At 40.8% G+C, this 23,338-nt stretch overlaps 1 protein-coding gene across 1 annotated transcript in view; it reads right to left on the reverse strand.

The window, feature by feature from the left end:
* The window catches only part of fbxl17 (F-box and leucine-rich repeat protein 17), a 224,027-nt gene extending 202,604 nt beyond the window's left edge, over positions 1-21,423 (reverse strand). Inside the window, exons 1-6 of the mRNA XM_085294786.1 lie at positions 21,204-21,423; positions 18,913-19,409; positions 18,314-18,673; positions 18,069-18,191; positions 17,714-17,971; positions 16,550-16,681 (exon numbers count right to left, since the gene is read on the reverse strand). Of these exons, the coding sequence (XP_085150912.1) occupies positions 16,550-16,681; positions 17,714-17,971; positions 18,069-18,191; positions 18,314-18,673; positions 18,913-19,389 (1,350 nt within the window). The 5' untranslated portion in view covers positions 19,390-19,409; positions 21,204-21,423. The remainder of the gene's footprint in view (positions 1-16,549; positions 16,682-17,713; positions 17,972-18,068; positions 18,192-18,313; positions 18,674-18,912; positions 19,410-21,203) is intronic.
* Between the last annotated feature and the right edge of the window lie 1,915 nt (positions 21,424-23,338).

Consider the following 23,338-nt stretch of genomic DNA (forward strand, 5'->3'; position numbering starts at 1 on the left):
TTTCAATCTCGGTGTGTTAGCACGCAAGAAGACGCAACTGTACATTTGGGATTGGTGGTGAGACAAGCAGACCGCACGGCGTGAGAGCGAGAGATCGACAGCGCCCACACTTACACACACTTACAGTCGCACATACAAACACACACACATATACCGTCTAATATCAGCTAGGTCCCTGACTCCCTTTAAGAGACCGGAGAGTCGAAGAGGGGGAAATAAATACTCTGCTTTATTACTAGGAGAAAGACAGAGAGGAGAGAGGAGGGGAGGAGGGGGAAAGTAAAACAGAGAGGCAGAATGAGACTGCACACACACACACACACACACACTGAGAGCTATGACTGGCTCTACCTGATCTTGCTGAATCCCATATACAGTAGCAGTGGAGAACTCTTTATTTCTCCAACTCAGCACACCTCCCTCACCCCGTCCTCTCATATACTGTCAACTGACCAAGTAGACAGAGAGCCGCTGCACACAACATAATACTCTACAAAAATACGGTAACATAATATTCAACAGCCCGTTATTCGGCTTTGCCGTCTCTCACATTATGAGGTAAAGACCTGTTTCATCACACAGGATGAAGCAGTAGAGTGTAAAAGGCTGCCAAGAACAGAATCAGTATTTGACATTTACAAGTTTGCTCTGAACTTTTAATTAGCTGGATTTTAATCGCACAGTGGCAGGATACTGCGCTTGCCATTGGGGAGTCGCTTCACTTTAAGGGTTCTCGAGGTTTTTAATGACTGGGCGCCACTTTAGGGACCCTGCATACGCACAGAAAAATTCACAAACGCTTTTCACTACCGTTTGTGATGGGTCTATTAAAAGGGACGGTTATTAGAGTTTTGCAACCATTACTGAGGTGACTGATGCATTTGCTGATATTCCTAGGAAAGTTAAGTCAGCAATGATGGCTACAATAGCAGGGCTGGCTAATTGGTGGCTAATTGAATTAATGCTAGATTTGCTAGACTGCTAGAAAGCTAGACTCTTTTGTTTACTTCACTACTTTGCCATAGTAGCCAACAACCAGTGGATGAATGACAGGTGTGATACGTGTTTTGCCACGTTTTTTCCTCAATTGAAAGAATTCCAACGGTTCCTGAAAGCAGCAGCTCTGTACTTTTCAGTGCTATTAGAGTCATTACGGTAAACCCAGGCACGATGTCACAGCAGCCCCACAAAGATGAAGGTTGGTTGAGAATGAGTGAGTGTGATGGAGCTAGACAGAAAACAGACCTTTTATCAGGCATTCGTGTTATTATTTATCTTTTATTTTATTCTTTTATTTTTGCTGTTTGCCATGATGTTTTCTGTGCTATTTGCAGGGATTTGGATCTGGTGCAGAAAATGAAGTAAAGGATTTAGTGAAATATGGCAAGGTAAAAGCAAGGATTGCATGATCCTCTGCTCCTTTTAACATCTCTCAGTTTCTTTTACCATGTGTTATAGATAAAATAAATACGGACACAAAAATATGCAAATAAGGAGGCGCACTGCTGCCTACTTCCTAACACAGCCAGTACAACAACTGAAACAGACAGAAACAGTACAGCGTACAGTTTCACTTGATTTACTCAAAATAAAATATGTATAAAAAAAACTGAGGAAAGATAACTGATGTTACATTGAAGAAGTTACATTAAAAATATAATAATCCAAATATAAATATCATATATTTCTGCTATTCTCCCACCACTTTCCTTTATATATAACCAAAGTGATTAACCTCAGTATTTCTTCTAGAAAAGCTGTCAGGATCTTTAACAGAAGGGTGCATGAAAGTAAATGAATATGGTGGGATTCTTATCATATTCCTTTGATGAACCCCTTTAGGAAGCGAGGCTTCCTTTACCTAGTGCTATTCTGAAAATTTCCCCAAGTCCCGGAAGACCCTCTACAGTCAACATGGGCGTCCCCTGGCACATTCCTCCATTGTCCCACAAAGGGAGATCTTTGAAAGGGTATATGCAGTCTGCCTGCTTCTGTGTGTGTGGCGTCTCCAGTTGTGGTAACCCCACACTTCTCTGGCATAGCTCCAAGAGACATGGGAACACAGCAAAGGATTATTCCACGAGGAGAGGGAGTTAAAGTGGAAGAGGAAGAGATCAATAGAGGAAGGTACAGTAAAGGAGGTAGAGCAAAGAGTTTCCTGACTGCCATTAGCCTGTACGGCACAGACACAGTCAAAGGAGAGCAATCAGTTTAGGATTACTGTTTTTTTTTTTATATCAATATAGTTCACTTAAGGCTAGAGGATAAAAACAAAAGCAGAAAGAGTGAGAGCTCTGTGATACTGTTAAACTTTACAGCGCAGACTCTTTCTACTATGACTAAAAAGCCAAAACTGAAGGTAATGTGAAGGTCAACAACAATTCCTGTTTGGCATCTTAAATCTCTGAACGAAATTACATTCTTTGGCTGAAAAATATTTTTAACTAATCCTCTTGTTAAATTCAGCCCAGCAGTTCCTCCACACTCCTGCTTCAGCTCCGCCGTGCACACCTACAGCCATTATCCACCTTTTTTACAGCAGATATTCTGACTTTGTAGGGAAGGCAGGGGTGGCATTAATAACATTAACAATGGCTCAGTTCCATTAACTGCACTAATAGGCCACTTCAGTGAGCCAACATGCAAAAATATGAATTATATTAGAAACTGGCTAATATAAAGTGTCATTTTCCAAGAAATTATAGGAGTGATACACCAAAATATGCTTTAGTTAATTACATTTCACCAGAGCGCTGACTAAAAATAAAAAAAATACCAGTTGCCACCAGTATTACCAGTCACCCTCCTGGGTGACACACCTATGGTATCAAAATCCCACATTAGCTCATTCTCGAGGTATCACATTCACAAAGTTTCCAGAAAACTTCATCTCTGACCTTGACCTTCAGGTGAAAACATGAATTTTTATCAGAATATAAGCAAAGGTTTTTGTATTTTTTCTAAGATTGCACATTTAACCATATTTTAACCTCAATCGTGATTTGGGCTTCCCGCAATTGAATGAAAATGATCGAGCAATGCTGGAAATCAGAATAATGAAGATCAAGAAAAGCAGCGTAATGGATGCTAATGTGAATCATTCAACATCAAGTCTGTGCAGCATATGCATCCATCTTCAAGCTCACAAAGGCCCGCTGACTGTGACTTTGTGAAAACGATACACTGGACAAAAGACACGTTATCACCTCGCAAAATTATTCTTCCAAAAGGACAATAACTGTGTTGTATGCAAAATGTTGCACACACCACAGTTATTTTTGAAAAAGAGAGATGGATCTCAGAGCAGTCGAGTACTTCGCTACAAGCTTCAATCACATCCACATTCATCCAGCACAACGTAAAACTGAAGCAATAACCTGTTGATTTAATTATGCATTAAGTTTTTTTATCTATATATAAACATTGAATTATAATATATATGTATATATTTTTTCTTCTTCTTAAACAAGGTGAATAAGGAGGATCAGTTTTATTTCGCTGCAAAAATCTGTGCATCGGCAGGAACCATGGCAACCTCTTACTCATTCTCTCACCTTAACACATGGACAGACTGACTTCTACTCATTCACTTGTCTTCCAACCAGGCTCAGTTTTCCTCTCCTCTACCTCCCACCACAGTGACCTTCACCTGTCACACAGACTTCATATTTACAGCCACTACGGCCCATCTGCCTGCACTCAGCCCCGACTGTCAATCAGCGGCAAGCCGCCTCCACCCTCTGACAATCCATCATAGGCCAAAAGCACCAGACCACAACATCCGGTATAAACACCGACATCAACAACCAAGTGATCCAGCACATGATGGCCGGATGCTACTTTTGACAAACTGACAAACGTGTTCAAAGTTAAGGAATTGATCAGTGGTTTATACACACTTCATTTTACAGAAGCCAACGATGTTTCCCTTAAGTTTTGATTTTAGCTTTTAATAAGCTTGTCTGTGCTGTGTGTGCAATAACGGAGCCACCATGTGCACAACTGTCTACATGCATCATCAAACAGGATTAAGAAATGAAAATATATTTAACATGAGCTTCCACCAGAGAACAGAACATTACACAAGATAATTTCAGCCGACTACTGAGGAGCAGTTTCTGTATAATCAAAAAGAACTAATGAAAACAGTCAGCTTCTGAACACTGCATACCACCCGTTGTCTACAGTTTCATTAAATGCAGCTTAAAGTGTCTTTTTCTTTTTTAATTATAAAAGTGGAAAATGAACACCCACACCTTCAGCAGTTCTTTGCCTTTGAACACTTTGTCTAAAAGGATGCGGCGTCTTCCAATTCTGTGCGTTCACTTCTGATTAGTCATTATGTTAGGCCAGTCCCGGTATAGAAAGGTCAGACGCAAATTCATTTTGTGCAGAGACACAAGTGAACACACCTATGTTCCTAGTAACAGCTCATATTTCCATTTCCATCCCTTCACCACTGTCTAAAAATGTGGGGCAAAAGCTCCAGGTAGCACCCCACGCTCACACCCCCAACCCCGCCAAGTAATAGTGCCCGGGTAGAGGGCCACTGGATTCAGCATTCTGAATCTCAATGACAACCAGACATCCACAGGGATTTATCTAAATGCAAATCAGCTGCCGTCACTCAACAACACACGCATAATTTACTTTGTATGTCCTAAAATACATGAGGCAGAAGTGTACAGCCAGCCAGCCGGGCAGCCCATCAGCTCTGCCTTCTCTGGAGTGGACTCATTTTCACCAAATTCACTTTTAATTGAGAGCTAATTGAACCAAGGCAAATTCACGCTGGAGGTAGAACGGAGAGGAGCAGAGGAGTGTAGCAAAGGGAGATAAATAAAGAGGAGGGAAAAGAAGAGGTAAAGCGGGATTTAGAGTGGCAGGTGACAATAAAATCTGCTGCTTGTGTCACTCTCACTCTCAAAGGACAGAAGCACTTTGACAAGGAAAAAAGGGTGAAAGGCAGGAAGAAATATGAGGAAGAAATAGGGTAGAATCTGTCACACACTTAATTTGTTTCCCAGCAGGAAAAAAAAGAAGAGAAAAGTTTCCAATAACAGGAAAAGCTCTGTGGATATTCTGACGACGGAGTACTCGTAAGGCAAAAACTGCTTCTCAAAATTGTGTTTTCACTAGAGGCGCAACTACAGAAGTCAAACTCTGTAACTCTGTTCACCTCAGTCACCAGTGCTTCCCAGTTACAAAGCTGACATTAAGCAATATACAAGGATGTCTACAGAGCACCAAGGCCCTGTGACCTGTAATGTAAATCATGGTGTAAAGTGATCTATGTTCCAAAGGTTATCTGGGGTCTTGACGATGGGAAAACAACCTCCCTGATGCTGCTCGATGCTTTCTCCACTTCTACACAGCTGTTAATTAGCCAAGCTAAGTGCACCATTAATCGATTGTTTGTCTCTATGCTATATCTCATAACACTGTTGCACTCTGGCAATGGCAGGAGAAGAAATGTGAGGTTCAAGAAGTCACACTTTTCCGCTGGTGAAATACTGGTGCCGGGGAGACAGGAAGCAGAGAGTAACAGAGCCTTCGCAAACACAGGAGTGGGAGGCAGTCTGATGGGACTGAAAAGACTTTAACAATATTGAAATCGATTGCATAAACACTCTGAGCAAGTGGAAAAAGAGTTGAGAGCAAAAAAAAACACATTTGTTATGTGCTTAAATCAAGAACTTTAACAAAGCCACAACCTTATCAGCAAAAGAAACGCACATGACATTTTCTGAAGCGCAAAACAAGGGTTCCTATGAAGTTCACAAGTCTAAAGAGACAAGAGTGGAACATTTTTAAGTCAAAGAAAAATAAGAGTGAAGGTAGAAGTAAACAGAGAGCGAAAGAAGCTCCCACTGGTGCAACAAAACATGGCAAGCAATAAAGACACGACATAGTGCTTTTTGTTCAGGCACTTTCTTAGACCGTAGACACACACACACACACACACACACACAAAAGTGGAAACAAAAGGAATTCACTACAATGAACATCAAGTAGAATCTCAACAGGTGGCAAGCATGCCGCTCAAGTGACAGCTATTTAAAACCTGCTTAGCTGTTAAGCTGACTGAATCACTAACAGGCGTAGTCATACGGTGCAGACTCGGGAGAAAATGCACGTCAAGATTGTGAAATTGAGACGCAACATGGGACGAATATTTGTATATTAATTTTTCAATCACCCACAGTTTGGTACTTCCATTTGGATTCACTTAGAAGAAGACAGGGTTCAAACAGAGAAGACTGATTAAGACAGAAGTTTGAAAAATGTCAACAATTTCTAGGGGAGCTGCTTCAGTCATTTCTGGAAACCTGCAAGTCTTTGATTTCTACTGACACCGATGATACAGAAACAAATAAGTATCACATAGCAAGTAGTTGCTTGTTGCAGTTATATTTTTTTAGACTATATAAAAGAAAAAGTACTTTGAGGATAAGTGCTTTCTGACAGTTGTTTAGGCCCATTTAACAGCAATCCACCAATTCTGATATTTTATAAACTATAAAGGACACTTGAGAGCTCTTTAAAAAAACAAAACAACAACAAAAAGTTTCACGGGACGGGGGTATTTCCTGTCAAACCAACACTTCTGAAAGTCCATCACAAGAGGGAGCCCACCAGTTAAAAACTGGTCAAGTGTTACCATAGTGACAGCAAAGCCTGTACTTTGTGAGTCGAGTCAAAGAGTCCGGTCCAAATAACTGCCTTGTATCTGCTTTTCCTCATCGCTTTTCCTTGACCTTATGGAAAGCATCATGAGGGCAAGGTGCGAAGAAGAATTTGATGGTCTGCTGCGTTTCACGTCACCACAGCGTGTTCTTAGCGTGTTGTTTCGTGTAGGTCATATAAACGAGAACCACCGGTGAAGCATTTCATTCCTAAAGCTGAAATTTTAAAGAAAAGAGAACATGTATCCAGTACAAAGAAATAAATCTTTTTTTTCCTGGTGGAGAGATGATTGTGTGCAACTCAGTGTTTCCTCCACCTTTTTGAGGATTTCTATGACCGAAGAAAAATTCCCTTCATCCATAACTTATCCCAGCTGACCCGCAGTAAAAATTAATTCATGATATTCCTAAAGGCTGGCAATATAACAATGAATATTACCGATACTAACCGAACAACAGCAAACCTTAAATGCACTTTGATCATAAAGTTGATTTAGAAAGCTTATATAAATCTGCTTTCTTCATGCAAGGCAACACCTCGACAAGAGGCAGATTTTATTACAGCAGCGTAATGTTCAGAGTTCAGCTGTGGGTTCAACAGCCTGATGCTGAAAATTCAAAACATATCAGCATGTTATGGAAAGGAGGGTGCGGCGCTATTAATTATGGGATAGAATTTTCATAAAGGATGGTCTAGCTTGTCCTATGCTAAAGGAGGCAAGAAAGGAAGCACTGAAGTACCTTTCATTAATATTTAGAGAACTCAAACAGCTCTTATTACAAATACTTTTAGGTAACCCTCCCCCCAAAAAATTAAAAATTAAGTTTATTTGTCTGGTACCAACTCGCAGCAACAGTCACCTCAAGGTGCTTCATACTGGAAATTAAAAACCCAATATTTGAAAGAAAACACAAACAATTAGACCATCCCCCAGAAGTAAGCACCCTGTGACAGCGGGGACGACGAACTCCCCCTTAACAGGAAGAAACCTTTGGCAGAACCAGGCTCAGGGAGGGGCTGCAATCTGCCACGCCCAGTTGGGATGTTGGTGGAAAGAAAAGACAAAAAAGGAGAGCAGAGAGAGACAAGGACAAAGCACAAACTATGAGCGAAAGAACACAAAATTTAATGATAAGCAGTAAACTTAATGACATGCAATAGAGTGAAGAAGAAACGCTCCGTGCATTATGGGAGGTAGCCTGCGCTTATAGTAGTATACCCAAGGAATCGTTGATCCAGCCCCAACTATAAACTTTATCAAAAAGGAATACTTTTAGGTCTTCAGGTACCTGAAATGTGCTAGTGTATGTGCCCCCTTCCTTCTTATTGTGGTCCAAGCCATTTAAGTACATTTGTCTATTAAGTCAAGAGCTACGCAAACAGATACAAAGGAAAAGTGGCTGTACAGGTTGATGGTTTGTTTGATTTTTTTTCCTGATGTCAGATTTCTACAGCAATACAAACTCCAAGCCTCCAGACATGCCTTTTAGAGACTAACATTAGAAATGTAAAACAAATTAAATAAAAAAGGATTCTAATGTATTTCAGCCAGCATTCCTTAGCCAGGTTGTCCTTGAAAAGATGGACGAGCTGCAGTGAAACAGAAGCTAACATAAAGCTGTATGTGAGAGATGGACAGAAAAATTATGAGAAGACAGAGGGAAGCACTGTGCAGCGAGCAAATAGAGACGGAGCAGGCAGTGGAGAGGAAAAAAAATCATTTTCAAAGAGCAGTGACAGCACAATAGAGGAACAAAGAAATGTACAAGAGTGGACGTACTTTAGAAGCTGAGAGCGGTGGACCGAAAACAGACAAACAGAAACTGTACAGGTGAGGGAATCCCAATTACAGCGTGACCTCGTTAACCCCAGAGGCTCGTTAGAGTCTTGTTAGAGCAGCATTCTCCAGGCCCATCTTCTGTCACACCTTCATTAAGTCCATCGACCCACTGTGCTTATTAAACACATTCATTACCCCAAGTATTGAACCGCTGCCGCGATCACCGGCCCCAAATGCATCACAGCGGGAGGTAAAGGAAGACGCTTGGTGGAGGGTGAGATAGTAGATGAGGGGGGAGGAGGATGGATCATGCACATAAATAGACAGATAAACCACAACATCTATAAATGGTCCTACGGATGGCTTTGTGCTTCCTATCACTAATGAAGTCAGCATTTAGAGCGAGTTTGGTCTCTTAAAGACAGACGGCAGCAGGAGAGGGCAACAGAGGGGAAGTGCAATTGAGAGGGAGCGCATGCCTTGTTTGAGAGGAGAGTGAGGAGATAAGTAAGAGGACCACACGCGTGCACGGAGGGTACAAAGTTTGAAATAAGGCAGGTAGACTTTGTCCAAGTCTCTGCTGTGCTACACATCTGTCTTTTCTCCATAAACAGGACAGAAGCGAATCCCAGGGGAGGGCTATTCATCACGATGCACACACAAACTAGTTCACAGGCTAAAGACGAGGCCTCCGTCCCGACGTCGGGCTCTGGCTTTAAATGATGACATCATTTCTGCCCTTCTCAAACAAAAGGAAAACTCATCATCGGAGAGAAGGAGAGAGGGGAGGAAGAGAGAGAGTGCAAAGAGATTAAGAAGAGTAAAGGCATGAGCGAGGTGTCGGAAAGGGCCATGAATCATAGTGACATCCCTGGCTGGGTGTCAGAAGCTGCTGCTGTCTGGGGCTGGATAAACAGAGGGCCTCTAAAGCAATGCTCTTTAAACACCGGCCAGGTCAAAGCCCAGTGCTGGCCCTCTGGAAAACTGAAACGGGTGCCAATTTTACTGATGGTCAAAAACTTACCGGCTGCAGTGTTGCCATAACCTTTCCAACTTGCTGCTGCCCGTTAAGGCCAGATCGACCACCAAAAAATACATCTGTGAGTTACCACAGTTTGACTTTCACACAGGTCACCAAGTAGCTAGACTGAAGTAAAACTGAAAGTTAATATAATTAAACTAACGATAAAATGCATTTCACTTAGAGGAAAAAGACTCTTCATTCGCTCTACGGTGATAAAACTTTGTTTTCGTTGACAGATTATTTTGGTCGTGCTCATATTATAGCACTCATCTTCATCCAACATAAGTATTCCTTTTTCAGATTCATCTTTGAAAAAAGAAAAAGTGTCAGCTTTTAAAATCTTACAACATTGAGTTATTAGCCTAGGGGCAGGACAAATTTTTCACAGCCTGAGCACTCACCACCCAGTAACAAAATAAAAAATGAAATTAAATGCGGGTTTCATCTCAGCTTTAGCCCCCGCCTCCGACTGCAGTCCGTCCATGTGCTCAGCCAGAGTAAGCAAAGGAGAGAAAATGAATCGAAATGGAAGTCAGACCCGCATTAACATTCTTCAGTGCTTTTTCTGGTACTCCAGTAGCTGCGGGCGAATGCTTGATAACGTCATGGAGATGAGCGCTGCTACAACATCTCCACTACTTGGAGATTATGTATTACCACTGCAAAGGCCATTCAGAGTTTCTCGCTACAGGTGAGAAAATGCTTATTTTCATTTCAATAAAATTCAAATGCTGACATGAATTATGTGACATCGGAAAGGACGCGAAGGCCACAAAAACTCATCAGCCATTCTACACACGCATCCTCGTGCAGGAAAATATTACAGCCTCACTACCAACAGGTTACGCGACATGATTCTCCTCCAAATCAGACTCTCGGTAAATGACTTCTCAGGAGTAGGTAAACAGAAAATGTGTGTGAATTTAATACTTTTTGAGATGTTCAAGTTTCTAAAAACACCTTTTTGTTTTTTGGTTTGTTTTTTTATGTGCAGTCTTAAGTACTAGAGGAAAATAAACTCACTCGCTGCTCATTCACTGTCGTATTACTGCTCTTATCCAGTCCTACTACACCCTCTGCAGTTGAAAACCAGGCAAATCAAACAAGATCAAACTGGTTTCTCTGCAACCGTCTACCGTGCACTTGTGAGGGCAGTTTGCAAGCTCTGTAAGAGATACAGGTTCATTCTTTTATTTTATTTTTAAAGAGATGACATTCTCATAAACTGAAGTAAAAGGCAACCAATGAAATGAGTGTAGGACTTTGACCATGAGCTAATTTGCTGCCCTTGTCACTGATAGGTTTTTGAGGCAACATAGACTAAGATAAAACAAAGTCAAGCAATACAGTCAGTACAAGGAGCTATAATGATTTAAACAGGACAAATTAGAGCAACAAATTAAAACAACAGTTTATAACAAAGCCAGAGTTTTGCCTTAATAATAACCTGCCTTAATAGAAACACATTCAAAAACTGTTAATGTTTTCATTGCTGATGTGTTCAAAACCCTTTATTTAAAACAAATGAGCATAAGTTAAAGCTCTGTGTTGGCACGCCTTGGAACACACTTTCATTTTCTTTTTAAAAAGGTATATAAGCTAACATAAAAGTGAAGTAAAATGTAAGAATCATTTTGATTCTTGCTCCTGCTGGTAAAAACTCATTTACTTCCATCGTTACATCAATGTAGACATTACTAGCACAGGTTAGCTGCCCTGCCCAAACAAATATCTGATTCATAGCCGGTGTCATTTTTTGGCATTCTGTCACTGTTCAGCAGTATAAAGTCAGCTGTGCGGCCCGTCCCACTTCTCCATTATAATGTGAGTCATTCACTTGACTTTGTTTTCTTTCCACAAGGTTAATACTTTTAACATTTCCATGAGCCACTCGAGGAATCCAAGAGAGCATCCTGCCACACCGAAGTGTTTTTCGTCTTTTTTACAAAGTAATTTAGACTGTGTTATTGATAGACTGTGGGACACACACACACACACAAAAGAATGTTGATCCTGACTCTTTACCGCAGTAACTAATATTGAAAAGAAAACACGGCAGCAAGGTGAAATATCGCTTTGGAGGAAAGTTCACAGACTCGCATTTTGAAAAACGCTTTCACTTTCTTCTTTTCAAAACTTGTTTTGTTCTTGGGCAGACAGCAGAGAGAACATATCGACGAAGTCTGCGTCTGAGTGCAGCCGGCTGTTCGAGTTAAAGTCAGTGCTCATTAATGCATCTGATTACGCTTTAGGCAAAGGCCGAACGGCAAAAAAAAAGCCGCACGCACATACAGAGCCATCTTTGTGGGGACACAGATCAATACAAATGCACTTCAAAAGAGGAAAGAGGAAGATGTGCGAGGGAGAGGAATCCGCTGTTAACATAGGCCACATGATGAGAATGTAAACAATAATAAGAATAATGAGAAGAAGTGTATAAATCACAGTTTATTTCCTTACAATAAACAAGCCTCTTAGCTTCTTCCAAATGAGTCTGCAACTTTCAATTATTTATAGTGTTTTATTGTTTCTACTATTGATCATTTACCAATTTGTCTGTTCTTCAGATGATTTGTGCTGATCATTTTTTCATTTTGTCAGCTGCTGTTTTCCAACGTTTAAACAACAAGCTCAACACAAATATTCGGTTTATCGTTGAGTTTATGGAAACCATGTTACTGATGAAAATGCATCACTTTTATCTTTGAGGTGTGAAAAAAAAGGCAAAGCCAAGTTTTGAAAAGACTTGAAATTTTCCATTGCTTATGTCAAAGTTGTTGAAAATCCCAGTAAAACGAGGACTCGGGAAATAAAATATAACATTAAGGAAAAAATGTGTTGACTTAGGTGGTCGTAGGTGTGACGATGAGAATGAACTGATGTCTTTCTCTTTGTGTTTGCGCCCTTCACCCTCAACAGCTGGGACAGGCTCCAGCCGCTATCCCAGATTGTCAACCTTTAGTTGAAAAAGTGGATGGACGGACAAACATTGTAATGCAAAAACAACAACACAATAAAAATAATTACTATCAGCATCTGCTATCAGAAAACATTGGCATGTTTCAGGATCCTAAAGCATGGAAACTCTGAGTGGGAGCAGTCCTACCCCCACCTCCCAATCTGATGGACATAATCCAGTGCTATTAGCAACTAAACTGACTTAATACATTCGACAACATCTGACATTCAACATCCTGAAAAGTCTAAATGGCCATCTACAAAGACTGGAGGGGATTGCGGAGATGGACACCACATTGTTTATGCATGTGTAATGCTGTGTTTATGCGCCTGGTCAGAGTGGTTCTATTTATCTCTAATCACAGTCAAATATGTGGAAGAAAAAAGTTTCCAAAGGAGACTCCAGTGCAGATGGCAGCTATTCAAGTCACCCACCGCTCCCGAGTGTATGTGTGTCACTGCCACCATCTGAAATATTCCTCTGTGTTTTTGTGCGATGTGTGTTGGTTCATGTCAAAAGGTCTATCCCATAATAACTGACAGCTATCATTATCACTTCCTTTCTCTTTTATCTCTCCCTCTAATCCAGCTAATTAAATCTGCTAATGTCAATATACATTTTAATCTGCAATCATGTTTGATTGGACCTGTGGAGCCTCACTGTCAGTCCTCCTGCCAGCGAAAACCCAACTACTGACAAGCTTGACAGCCAGCCAATCAGAACGGGAGATGAGCCCTCCTCCACTGACCTATAGCCAGGAAACACCATTCACACTGACAGTTCATCTTTTTCTAGTGTTTCACAAAGTCCCACAGACAAATACATCTCTTCCTTCCCAAATATCCACAAGAGAGGGCTAAAAAAAAAAAAGCTGTCGAAAAACGAAAAAGGGGAGGAGAAAAAAAAACAAGGGAGAGAAGCTCTGATTGTACATGCAGAGTGGTAATTACAACTAAATTGAGGGCACATGGTAATCTATGTTAGGTCATCTCTAATTCCACTTACATTTCCACATTTTGGACTAATTAAAACCGTTAATAATCAGAGCCTGTGCGCGTAAGCGAGAGGGGGGAGAGGGAAAGCGGGAAAGAGGGAGAGAGAGTGCATTTTCAGACGCGGCATCTTTGAGATGAGCCAGAGGAAGAATGTCCCGTCACACTGCAGGAAAATTAAGTGCACACACTTTGATTTTAACAAGACACGAGAGCAGATAACGTTTTGGGGGGGTTTTCCGTTTAAAGACACGGGAAAAAAGAGAGTGAGGAAAAGTGCTTCTCCAGTGAAAATGTTTCCAGATTATAACGTGTTTAATTGAAAGGTACACTGGAGCAAAGTTGGAAAGACGGGTGACGAGGGGTTTTCGCAACTTCTGTTTTGTCCACTGCTTGGTCTATAAAACTGACAGAACTCAGAGTTAAACTTTCAGGGCTGCCTCTCCCCCCCCCTACGGCAAACTGGAGCGAGTCTGGGAAAAGGGGAATTTGCTATTCTCCCAGCCTTTGCCCTTCGAGGTGCTGAAAGAGAACAGAATATGAATGGGAAGCGAGCGAGAAAAAAGATGAAAACAAGCCTTGAAAGCCAACTGCTGCAATAATACCAACTCCGGCATAAATAGTGGATGAACGCCAATAAAGAATGCAGGGTGGATGTCAAAAGAAGAGGGGCACAGACACACCGCAGTCACCTGCTTTTCACACAACGCTCTCAGCCCAGGGTTATCCATAGCCCTGGGCTGATTTGGCCCCGAGCTAACAAGCAATGAAAGCGAAAGCTCCAGTTTGTCAACCGTAAACAAAATTTGGAGACACTACTGAGCGTAAAAGCCATCCTCGGGATTACATTAGCAACTTTAAACTGTCATTATCATAGGGAAGGGCACACTGCTTCGGTATGATAATCAGGGTATGAAATTACACATCTCCCCTTTTTTTTAAAAAAAATTAAGAAAAATCTAACCAATGGCACAAAAGTGTCCAGATATTACTACCAAGATTTTGCAAAAAATACTGTGTACATTATAGCAATGTTACAACTACTGCTGCTAAACAAATAACATAAAAGAGTCCTTCAAGTTGCACAAGCCTATTCAGAGATGTTGCGCATCCCCCCCTGCAAAAAACGTCTTGAACCATCACCAGAGCTTGATATGGTCTTAACACAGAGAAAACGAACCCTTCAGCGTGGCAGTAAAACCACAATCATGGCAAAAAGGAAAGCAAGACAGAAAGGGAAAAAAATGTACGTGGGTGCACATGACAAAGAAAAAGTTAAGAGGGCGAGTGAACAGACCACACAGCAACATCCTGCAGCAATTTAATTATTCCATTTTGGAGGAGGAGGACGAGAAAGAGAGAAAAGATCAGAGTGAGTGAAAGGCTCATCCTCATCTGTGATTGATTAGGATAGACAGAAACTCACACCCATATTAACACACCACAACAGAAGCCAGCATGAGAAGAAGAGAAGTTTTACAAAGTAGTCTTAAGAGGCTTTCACTACACTCCCATGATTTTTGCAATTTATAGCACACTAAAACCCCAAAAAGCCAATCTCAGCACTTTCCTGAATCAATTCATGTAGTGAAGACGGGCTGAGCCCACACAACATTTCTGCAAGAGTTCAGTCTTTCATTTTTTGTATAAACCTTTCAGGAAAGCCTTTTTTCAAGCGCCCTCAAACCTTTTAGTGTGTCCATGACTTGTAGACTTCAGTATGAAGCAAGATCTTTGGCGTACAACAGCTTGAGACACCTTTTATATTCTTTAGGGTTGAAGAAACTTCAGAAATCAAAAAATATATGCAATGTAATTATACATAAAGAGGCATCAATAAGTGTTTCTGCATATTTCTGACTCGCTTAAAGATTGCAATTCTAAACCATTTTACCACAGAACAACAAAATCAGTTTTCTTCATATCTGAGAGACTGGAGCAGAGACCCTTAGGTAGCCTTTAAGCTGTCAGAAAGAATAAGTGCTTTCTGGGTCGTCTTAACTCCTGGCAAAGTTAACGACAATTTTAGGCCAAGCAAGCAGAGCGACTAGACATAACAATTCCCATATAAGCTCAGCCCATTTCTCTCTGCCCTGATGACAGGAAGCTAAAATAACTTCAGCGCCTTCACGTCTGAAAAATGACCATCTGAAATTGATACTGGTCCTCTGAAACGTTATAAGAAGCAATATTAATCTCTCACCTAGTGGTAATCGCTAATTTCATATACTATTAAGATGATGAATGGGATTTTAACAAACTGAGCTGTTGTTAAAAACTTAAAGCAGACCAATCCATCAAGGTCACGATTATTCATGGCCTCCAAAGAAATAGTAGCGGGAAAAAGGTGAAACCATTAGTGAAACAAGAACGATGGAGATAGCAGGTGGATAGGCACAGACAAGCCAAATAATTTAAAAGATAAATATTTTTTTAAACATAAACATTAACAATACAGTTTAAGAAAAAACACATCTATACTGGTAGAATTACACAAATAATCATCTGACTATGAGGGGAAAGCAGCTGGAAGGCTGTTTGTAGTAATTAGAAAAAAGCGACATCTAGTGGTGGTTTAAGGTATGTCGCTTTATACTGCAGATGGTGTTTTTATAATAAGACAAGATGGCATCACAACAACTGAGCTTTCTAATGTCGCACTAAGTTAAAAAATTATATAAAACAAAATCAACTTTTATAGAGAATAGACCAAAAAGCGATTGAAAGGTTAGTTATCAAACATATAATGTGTGTATGTATCATGCACACTGATAAAGATATTTTCCCTTCTTTAAAGAATCTCTGATGAGATTACCATATAGCAACAAGACAGACACTTGCAGCAAACTTTCATTGTGCCCTGCTATTTGCAGATTTGAGCTGCGTATTTAAAAAACACTACGATAAGGAGCACCTGCAAATGTTTGCCAGCCAAGCTTGAGTGAGAAAAGGAATATACTGAAGGACAGAAATGAATAAGTCTGTGTATCATTATAGATGGTGTCTAGCAAACCTTCAAGACATTGACGTACTTATTGGAAGAAGGCGTACTGAGTGGGCTATAATAATGCACGACTTCTTAGCCTTAACCAACAGTAAAAACTGACCATTTTGTTCTCTTGCAAGTAGAGTCTCTGCAGTTTAGGGCATCCTCTCGCCAAGGCCATGATGCCGTCATCTGAGATACCGTAGCACTGACCCAAGTGGATGTCTTTCAGCTCACTGCAGTGCTCCCCCAGCTGAGGTAAAAAATAAATAAATAAAACAAAACAAAACAAAACAGAAGTAAAGAAGATATTGCTCAAAATCTTCACTAAGCTGATATGACTGGTGTATGTGTTTGCTTTTTATTTAAACTAGGGGTTCATATCTACTGGATCTCGTTCGCAAACAATATGTACACAAATCTGCAAATAAACCAAGCGAAAGAACGCTCCAAACCCAAATCTGTGAGTGCCCATTATTTTCTTTCCTGAATTTGTTTGCACTCTACGATCCTCTGAACATGCATACGTGACGAAATGATGAAGGTTTGGCTGTCTTGAAAATGTAAACACACATTTTTAAACTTAATATTAATACTAATGCTGCTGATGACTATAAGTTTCTTTTTAGTGATTATTTTTTTCAAAACCGCTTAAGAACAAAAGCGCTCAGAATTTGAATAAAATACACAATAAACTCTGAGATTACAAGCCAAGAAAGGAAAACACCGAGTATAAAAAGGCACAGGTTTTAAGCTTTTTTTAAAAAACATATTCTAATAGACATTATCTCATCTTATCTCTCTCTTAAAGATGGCTTCCTTTCTTGTTGGATGTCATCAGTTAAAGTCTAATTTCTTGGCACTATCCCACAGATGCTGGAGAATAATTGCTGTCGCTGAGTTACTCGTCTTGGGCTGACAGATCCTTGTCCTCCACCTGCTTTCTTCTTTTTGTTATGCTCTGGTTGTCTTTGTTTTCCGTTTCAAGTTTGATGTCAAATTGTTTCTTTTCACTTGAACGACAGTGTTTTTCTAAAATGAAACTGTTTTTAGCATCTCTCTTTCTTTCTTTTTTTCAATAAATGTGTTAAATTAAGAACGGGCACGCGGCAGTATGCTGATTGCAGCACTAACATATACACGGTGGTAAGAACAAAACTGGCTCGTTCCCATGTATCATAAATATGACTGTAATTTTGCATTTGTACCGATCAGGACAAGAACATGTATATGCACATAAGTGAATGAGGCCCATTGTGTGTCAACCCCAGTTCTGAATCCACACCTTTTTCAATGCTGCATCTGTCAGTTTGTCCTGGTTGCCCACATGCACCTTCACCAGAAGAGGGCAGTGTGTAGCCAAAGCACACAAAGAAATGTCACCCAGCTGCTTGCAGCGGTAGGCGGTATATTTCTGCAAGCCAGGACACTGTGAAGCCAGGGAGGACACGCCGTGGTCATGGACCGCCCTGCAATCCGAGATGTTAATCTCGGTCACATTCTGCCTCCGAGAAGCTATTTTCACCAGAAGATCATCATTTACCTGCAGAGCAAGATAACATAAAAAGACACAATAATCAGCACAGAAATCAAAGTTTCCTGTTCTTTCTGACTTTTTTGTAGACAACTGTGTCTCTTACTTGTTGTAGGCCACTGAGGTCGATTTGCTTCCAGAACTGGAAGTCCAAGCAGAGGTCCCTCCAGTACTTACAAACCAGAGAGGCACAAAGACAGCGCTCCTTTACTGTCAGGTGAGACAGCACCTGTGAGGGGAAAAAAAGGGTGTTTTCAGTCCCTTAAAAGCCATCAGACAACAATTCAGTTTTCCAGTGTCTTTGTCTGCACCAAACCATATGAAAACATTAAATAAAAAACTTCTTCTGACCTTAAGAAGGATGGAGGAAGGCAGATGATTGATACTCAAGTGATCAGCAGCTTCAGAACTTCTTGCCTGGCAGTCGTCATAGTTATGTGCGCAGGGCGGGGACGAGTCAGAACTGTGGGGCAAATCGGCGTGAAGACCCAACCCACAGCAGCCATCAGCAGGTGAGGAAGAAGAGGAAGCGGAGGAGGAAGAGGAGGAGGGAAGCGGGCAAAGGGGAAGGTGGCAATGGCCCGTTTCAGAGTTCGAGGCCGCCTCCCCCCCACCTCCATTCTCCAGCCCTCCATCAGGAGCAGCGAAGGCACAGCGCGGCTGCTTACAAGGGGTGCACCTTTGCACCTCTGAGCACTTCCTCTTACACACCTGCAATCGGACACACACGCACACACACACACACACACACACACACACACACACACACACACACACAGACAGACAGACAGACAGACAGGTCACTTGGAATCAGATTTTCAGGCAAATTTAGTTACATTTACAGAAAGAAATTCATGCTGTTAAATGTAAATAAATATGCAATACAGTTATTTGAAAATTATTAAAAGCCTATATTAATTAGGAATTAATGCTCCGAACCGGATGCCTACCATCTCTGTGTAATCGCTGGTGCAGCCAGGCACAGGCACAGGTATGGGCACAGTCACAGACACACCAGCGGTTCGGAAGAGGGCCGGTGGTGGAATTAGTTTGGCAGGAACAGCTGACAAAAGGCTCCTCCCCTGGCCCTCCCAGATAGCAAGTTCTCTCGGTGACAACAAGAACTTGGAGCAATCCTCCGGAGATGCGAGGGTCGCGTATCGCTCCGCAAGCTTCGTGGCAGCTGACGCTCCGATGCCGACTCCGCCAACACCTGGGACGCTGATTCCCGTGATGCTGTTGTGTCGACACCCGTTGGCCTCAAAGTGGTCGCTCTCGTCGTCGAAACCACCGCTGTTGCCGTGGACGATAAAGCAGAGCATGCAGGGCCCGTGCAGAAAACAGTTCCTCTTCTTCTTCTTCCTGTGATGCAATTTGCGTGTCCTCTTCTTCAGGCGATAACCATTTTTCGAAAAAAGATGGCCCATATAGATGATTCAAGGAAACTCTGGAACAACAACAAAAAAAAAGGATTGGTCAAATATATATATATGTTTCAGCACTAACAGGAGGCCGAGCTAAAGGTGACAGAGTGGAAGACGCTCATATTTTCATTGGCAGTGACCAAAATGAACAGGATTACAAATCAGCATATCAGAAGGTCAGTTCAAGTCAAGCAGTTTGGAGGCAAAGTTGGAGAAGCAAGGCTGAGATGGTTTGGACATGTGCAGCACAGGGTTAGTGGATATAATGGACAAAAGATGTTAAATATGTAGCTGCCAGGCAGGAGGAAAAGAGCAAGACCTCAGAGGAGGTTCATGGATGTACTGAAAAAGGCTGTTGTGAGAGCGACAGATGCTAGTTTGTAATGATATGAAAATTCTATGAAAGTTGTAGTGTTAAGACTTGGCATCAAAAAATACACAATGAAGAAAAAACGATTCAATGAAAAAAGAATTTGATAGTTTCCATCCTCAGTACTACGAATTTATTGTAGTCAGTACATAAACATAGCATAGGTGAATTATTTAGCCCCTGTATAATTAAGAGAACAAAGGATATCCTTTCTTTTGCTTAAAATGACTATTCAAAACATTGTTATATATATATATATATATATATATATATATATATATATATATATATATATATATATATATATATATGTCTGATACTTTAATACATTTTTATGAGTAAAGATGTATTTCATCAATTAAGAGAAAATGTCTTTTTGCTAACAATGTTTTGCCCCACATAAATAAAATAATACGGGAAACTTGCAGGATCACTAACAGCTATTATTATCATTATCTCCTTTTTTAATGAGGCTTTTTTTCGTGCTTTATTAAGCCTGTCATTAGCTGCTTTAATGTTCCTCTTTTCCCTAAAGGAAGAGTCAACATGAACCTTTAGTAGGAAAATCTAATGGCCATCCTTCAATATTTTCAAGGCTGTTTTTTATAGCTGCAGTGAAAGAATGCTCAAGAAAAGATGGGAACTTTACAAGATAACGCTAGAGTTGTCTGACACACACACACGGGGTGGAGAGTGAGATTAACTTAATCTGGAAGGGTGTATTTGTGATCGTGGTGGGCTCGTGTAAATAATGGCACAGATTTCCACACAAAAAGAAAAGAAAAATCTGAGCCTGATCCTGTATGTCAACAACAATCAGGACAGTCCTTTCTGCTGAAACAGACACGACGATGGACAAGACTGACAGCAACCACATGTGTCATTAAACTCAGCACCGGAGAGCCCAACAACACAGTACTGCAATGAAATACTGATGTTATTTGTTAAAAACACTCACAATTTAAGAGTAAAACCTAAATCTCAGCACAGCACACAACAAAGAGCAGCAAGCTTTGCAGCCGTGCTTGCCTACGATGGAAAAGATTCATGCGTGGATGCTGTGCATAACTTGAAAAATGTTTTGGGGGTTTGGGGTTGTTTTTGTTTTGTTTGTTTTTTAATGATCCACATTTGTTGAGGACGTGAAAAATCTCGTCGGATAACTGCAGCAGTGAAGCACCGGTTGATGGCTGCTGAATCAAAACACAGAGATGTAAACAGTGAACAGGTGGTCATTTGTTTAGCATGTAGAAAAGCCAATGCAGACTTAACGTGACACCTGCGGTTTGCCTGGAATTGCCGCAGATTTGCCTTCAACATTCACACGAACTTAACGCTGTTTTTGAGGGAAAGAAAGACGCGATTGCTTCGCAGTTTTCTGTCAGGCTAGCCTGCTCCATCCCCAGATGCTAAGTTAGCTATAGCCCCAAAAGCAATCATCTCTCACCACTTCACACGGTGCTCCCACACTCCGCACTGCGCTCGCATAATACTGCTAAGCTCCACGGTCAAGATGAACGGTGACGAGCCCCGAAAGGAGAGACAAGGGCTTAGGAAAAACGGCCACTAAATCGCCGTTCTGCTCTTCCAAAACAGTAGCAGCTCTGGTTGTACCTCTGCTGCTGCTGCTGCTGCTCTTGAGGACAGCACTTCCGCACCGAGAGGGCAGCGAGAAGGAAGCCGACGAGGGCGATTCGTAATTCGCCATCAATGAAAATCCTGTTCCCAGGATTTTGGGGATAGAGAAGAACCAAACACTGGATTGATTTTTTTCAACGATAGGTAAATGAAGCTTTGAAAACTGACTTAGAAAACACAGGGTCTAAATATTAAGCTATCTAATGCATACAAATGTGGAATTATAATAGAGTATGGGAATCATTTTGTATCGTGTTTAGATTGTGGAGGTATCGCCACAAGATCATTTAAATTAAAAACAAACTTTTAATTTATTAACCATAGGAAAACTGGACAACCGCCCCAAAATAATCTACTGACAGTGGTTGTTACAGAAAACACTACCTACCTTATAAATTTCTACTCTTAACACCTTTATTCTTGCAGTTACTTTATTTACTGGTCTTCCTCTTCCCTGACAGCTACACATTTAGCACCTTTTGTCCAGTATATCCACTACCGCTCCTCTTCAAATGTCCAAACCACCTCAGCCTTGCCTCTCTAAATCATCAAGCACTGGATATGAGCAGTCCCTCTGGTGCACTAATTTCTAATCCTGTCCATTCTGGTCACTCCCAACAAATAATCAGATTTTATTCGTGAACATAATAGCTGTATATTATGCGAATTTAAAATAATGAATCCAACATAAAACAAGCATAAAATATACACATACTGCCAAAATACATCAAAGTTAATCGGAATGAACTCATTGTTTGTATCTTAAACGTTTCATGCATTAAACACTTCAAGTCTAGACCACCAAGCAGTATTAGACTAAAGTATGAAATGTAAAACTTAAAAGTCACAAATAGGATAAAATGTATAGTTGTATGTAACTTAACTGGGTTTTCTGCAGTAACTACAGTATATTGCAGCCAACTTGGTCTTGCGAGGAGCTAAAAAAAACACTTTGGGGAGAGAGAATCAGGGCATAAAATTATAATTTATAAACATAACACAAGATGAGAGACTGTTAACGACAATATACATAGCACATGTAATTTTCTACAGTACCGAACTGTACAGTATGTCTACTCTATATATATTTAATATACACAGAGAGATATATAATAATCTGGATGTAAAGTTCAAACTGTATTTCATTGTAAATTCCCATGGCAATGTTCTTCTTATTCTTAAATTTTATTGGCGGTTGGCAAACAACTGATTGGTGCATTACCGCCACCACTAGTATGGAGTGTGGACTGAAATGACGCCCCCACCCCCAAAACAAACAAACAAACAAACAAACAATCAAACAAACAAACAAACAAACAAACAAAAAACCTCAAAGCCTTTCAAACACTCTTCCCGCTTTAAAAAACCGAAATAAAGCCTGTTAACTCCTACTTCCAGAATCCTTTTGCAATAGGTCAACCAGATCCAGTTTCATATTCATATTAATGAGGTTTTGGTTTAATTGTCTCCTCTCCACCTGATATTTCAGACAGTGCAATATCACATGCTCTATAGTTTCTGTTTCTCCACAGAAGGCACATTTCCCCGTATTATGTTTCCCAATCAAGAATAATGTAGCATTTAACCCAGTATGTCCAAATCTCAATCTCTATGACCATCTCCTCTCTCCTGCTCCTTCCAGTGGTTCTCATTTCTCCTACCCCCCTTTGTATTGTATACAACCATCGTCCTCTCCTTTCCTCCTCCTACTGCTTTTGCCAACTACTCCTCATTTCTTGCCTTATGATACTCTTCACTTCAGCTTGACCAAAACTAACAGCCATGTCAACTGTCCCATGTCTTGTGGCTTCCTTCGCCGCTCTGTCTGCCATTTCATTCCCCATTATTCCATAATGGGCTGGAATCCATAGAAACACAACTGTAAGACCCATCATGTTTATTCTGAAAAGTGTTTGCGGAATTTCTGCTAGAGTATCTGCTCTC

This window comes from Mchenga conophoros, linkage group LG12 (genome assembly GCF_057382185.1).
Source record: "Mchenga conophoros isolate Kocher_MC1m ecotype Shallow Benthic linkage group LG12, M_conophoros_male_GT1.1, whole genome shotgun sequence".
Classification (NCBI taxonomy): Eukaryota; Metazoa; Chordata; class Actinopteri; order Cichliformes; family Cichlidae; genus Mchenga; species Mchenga conophoros.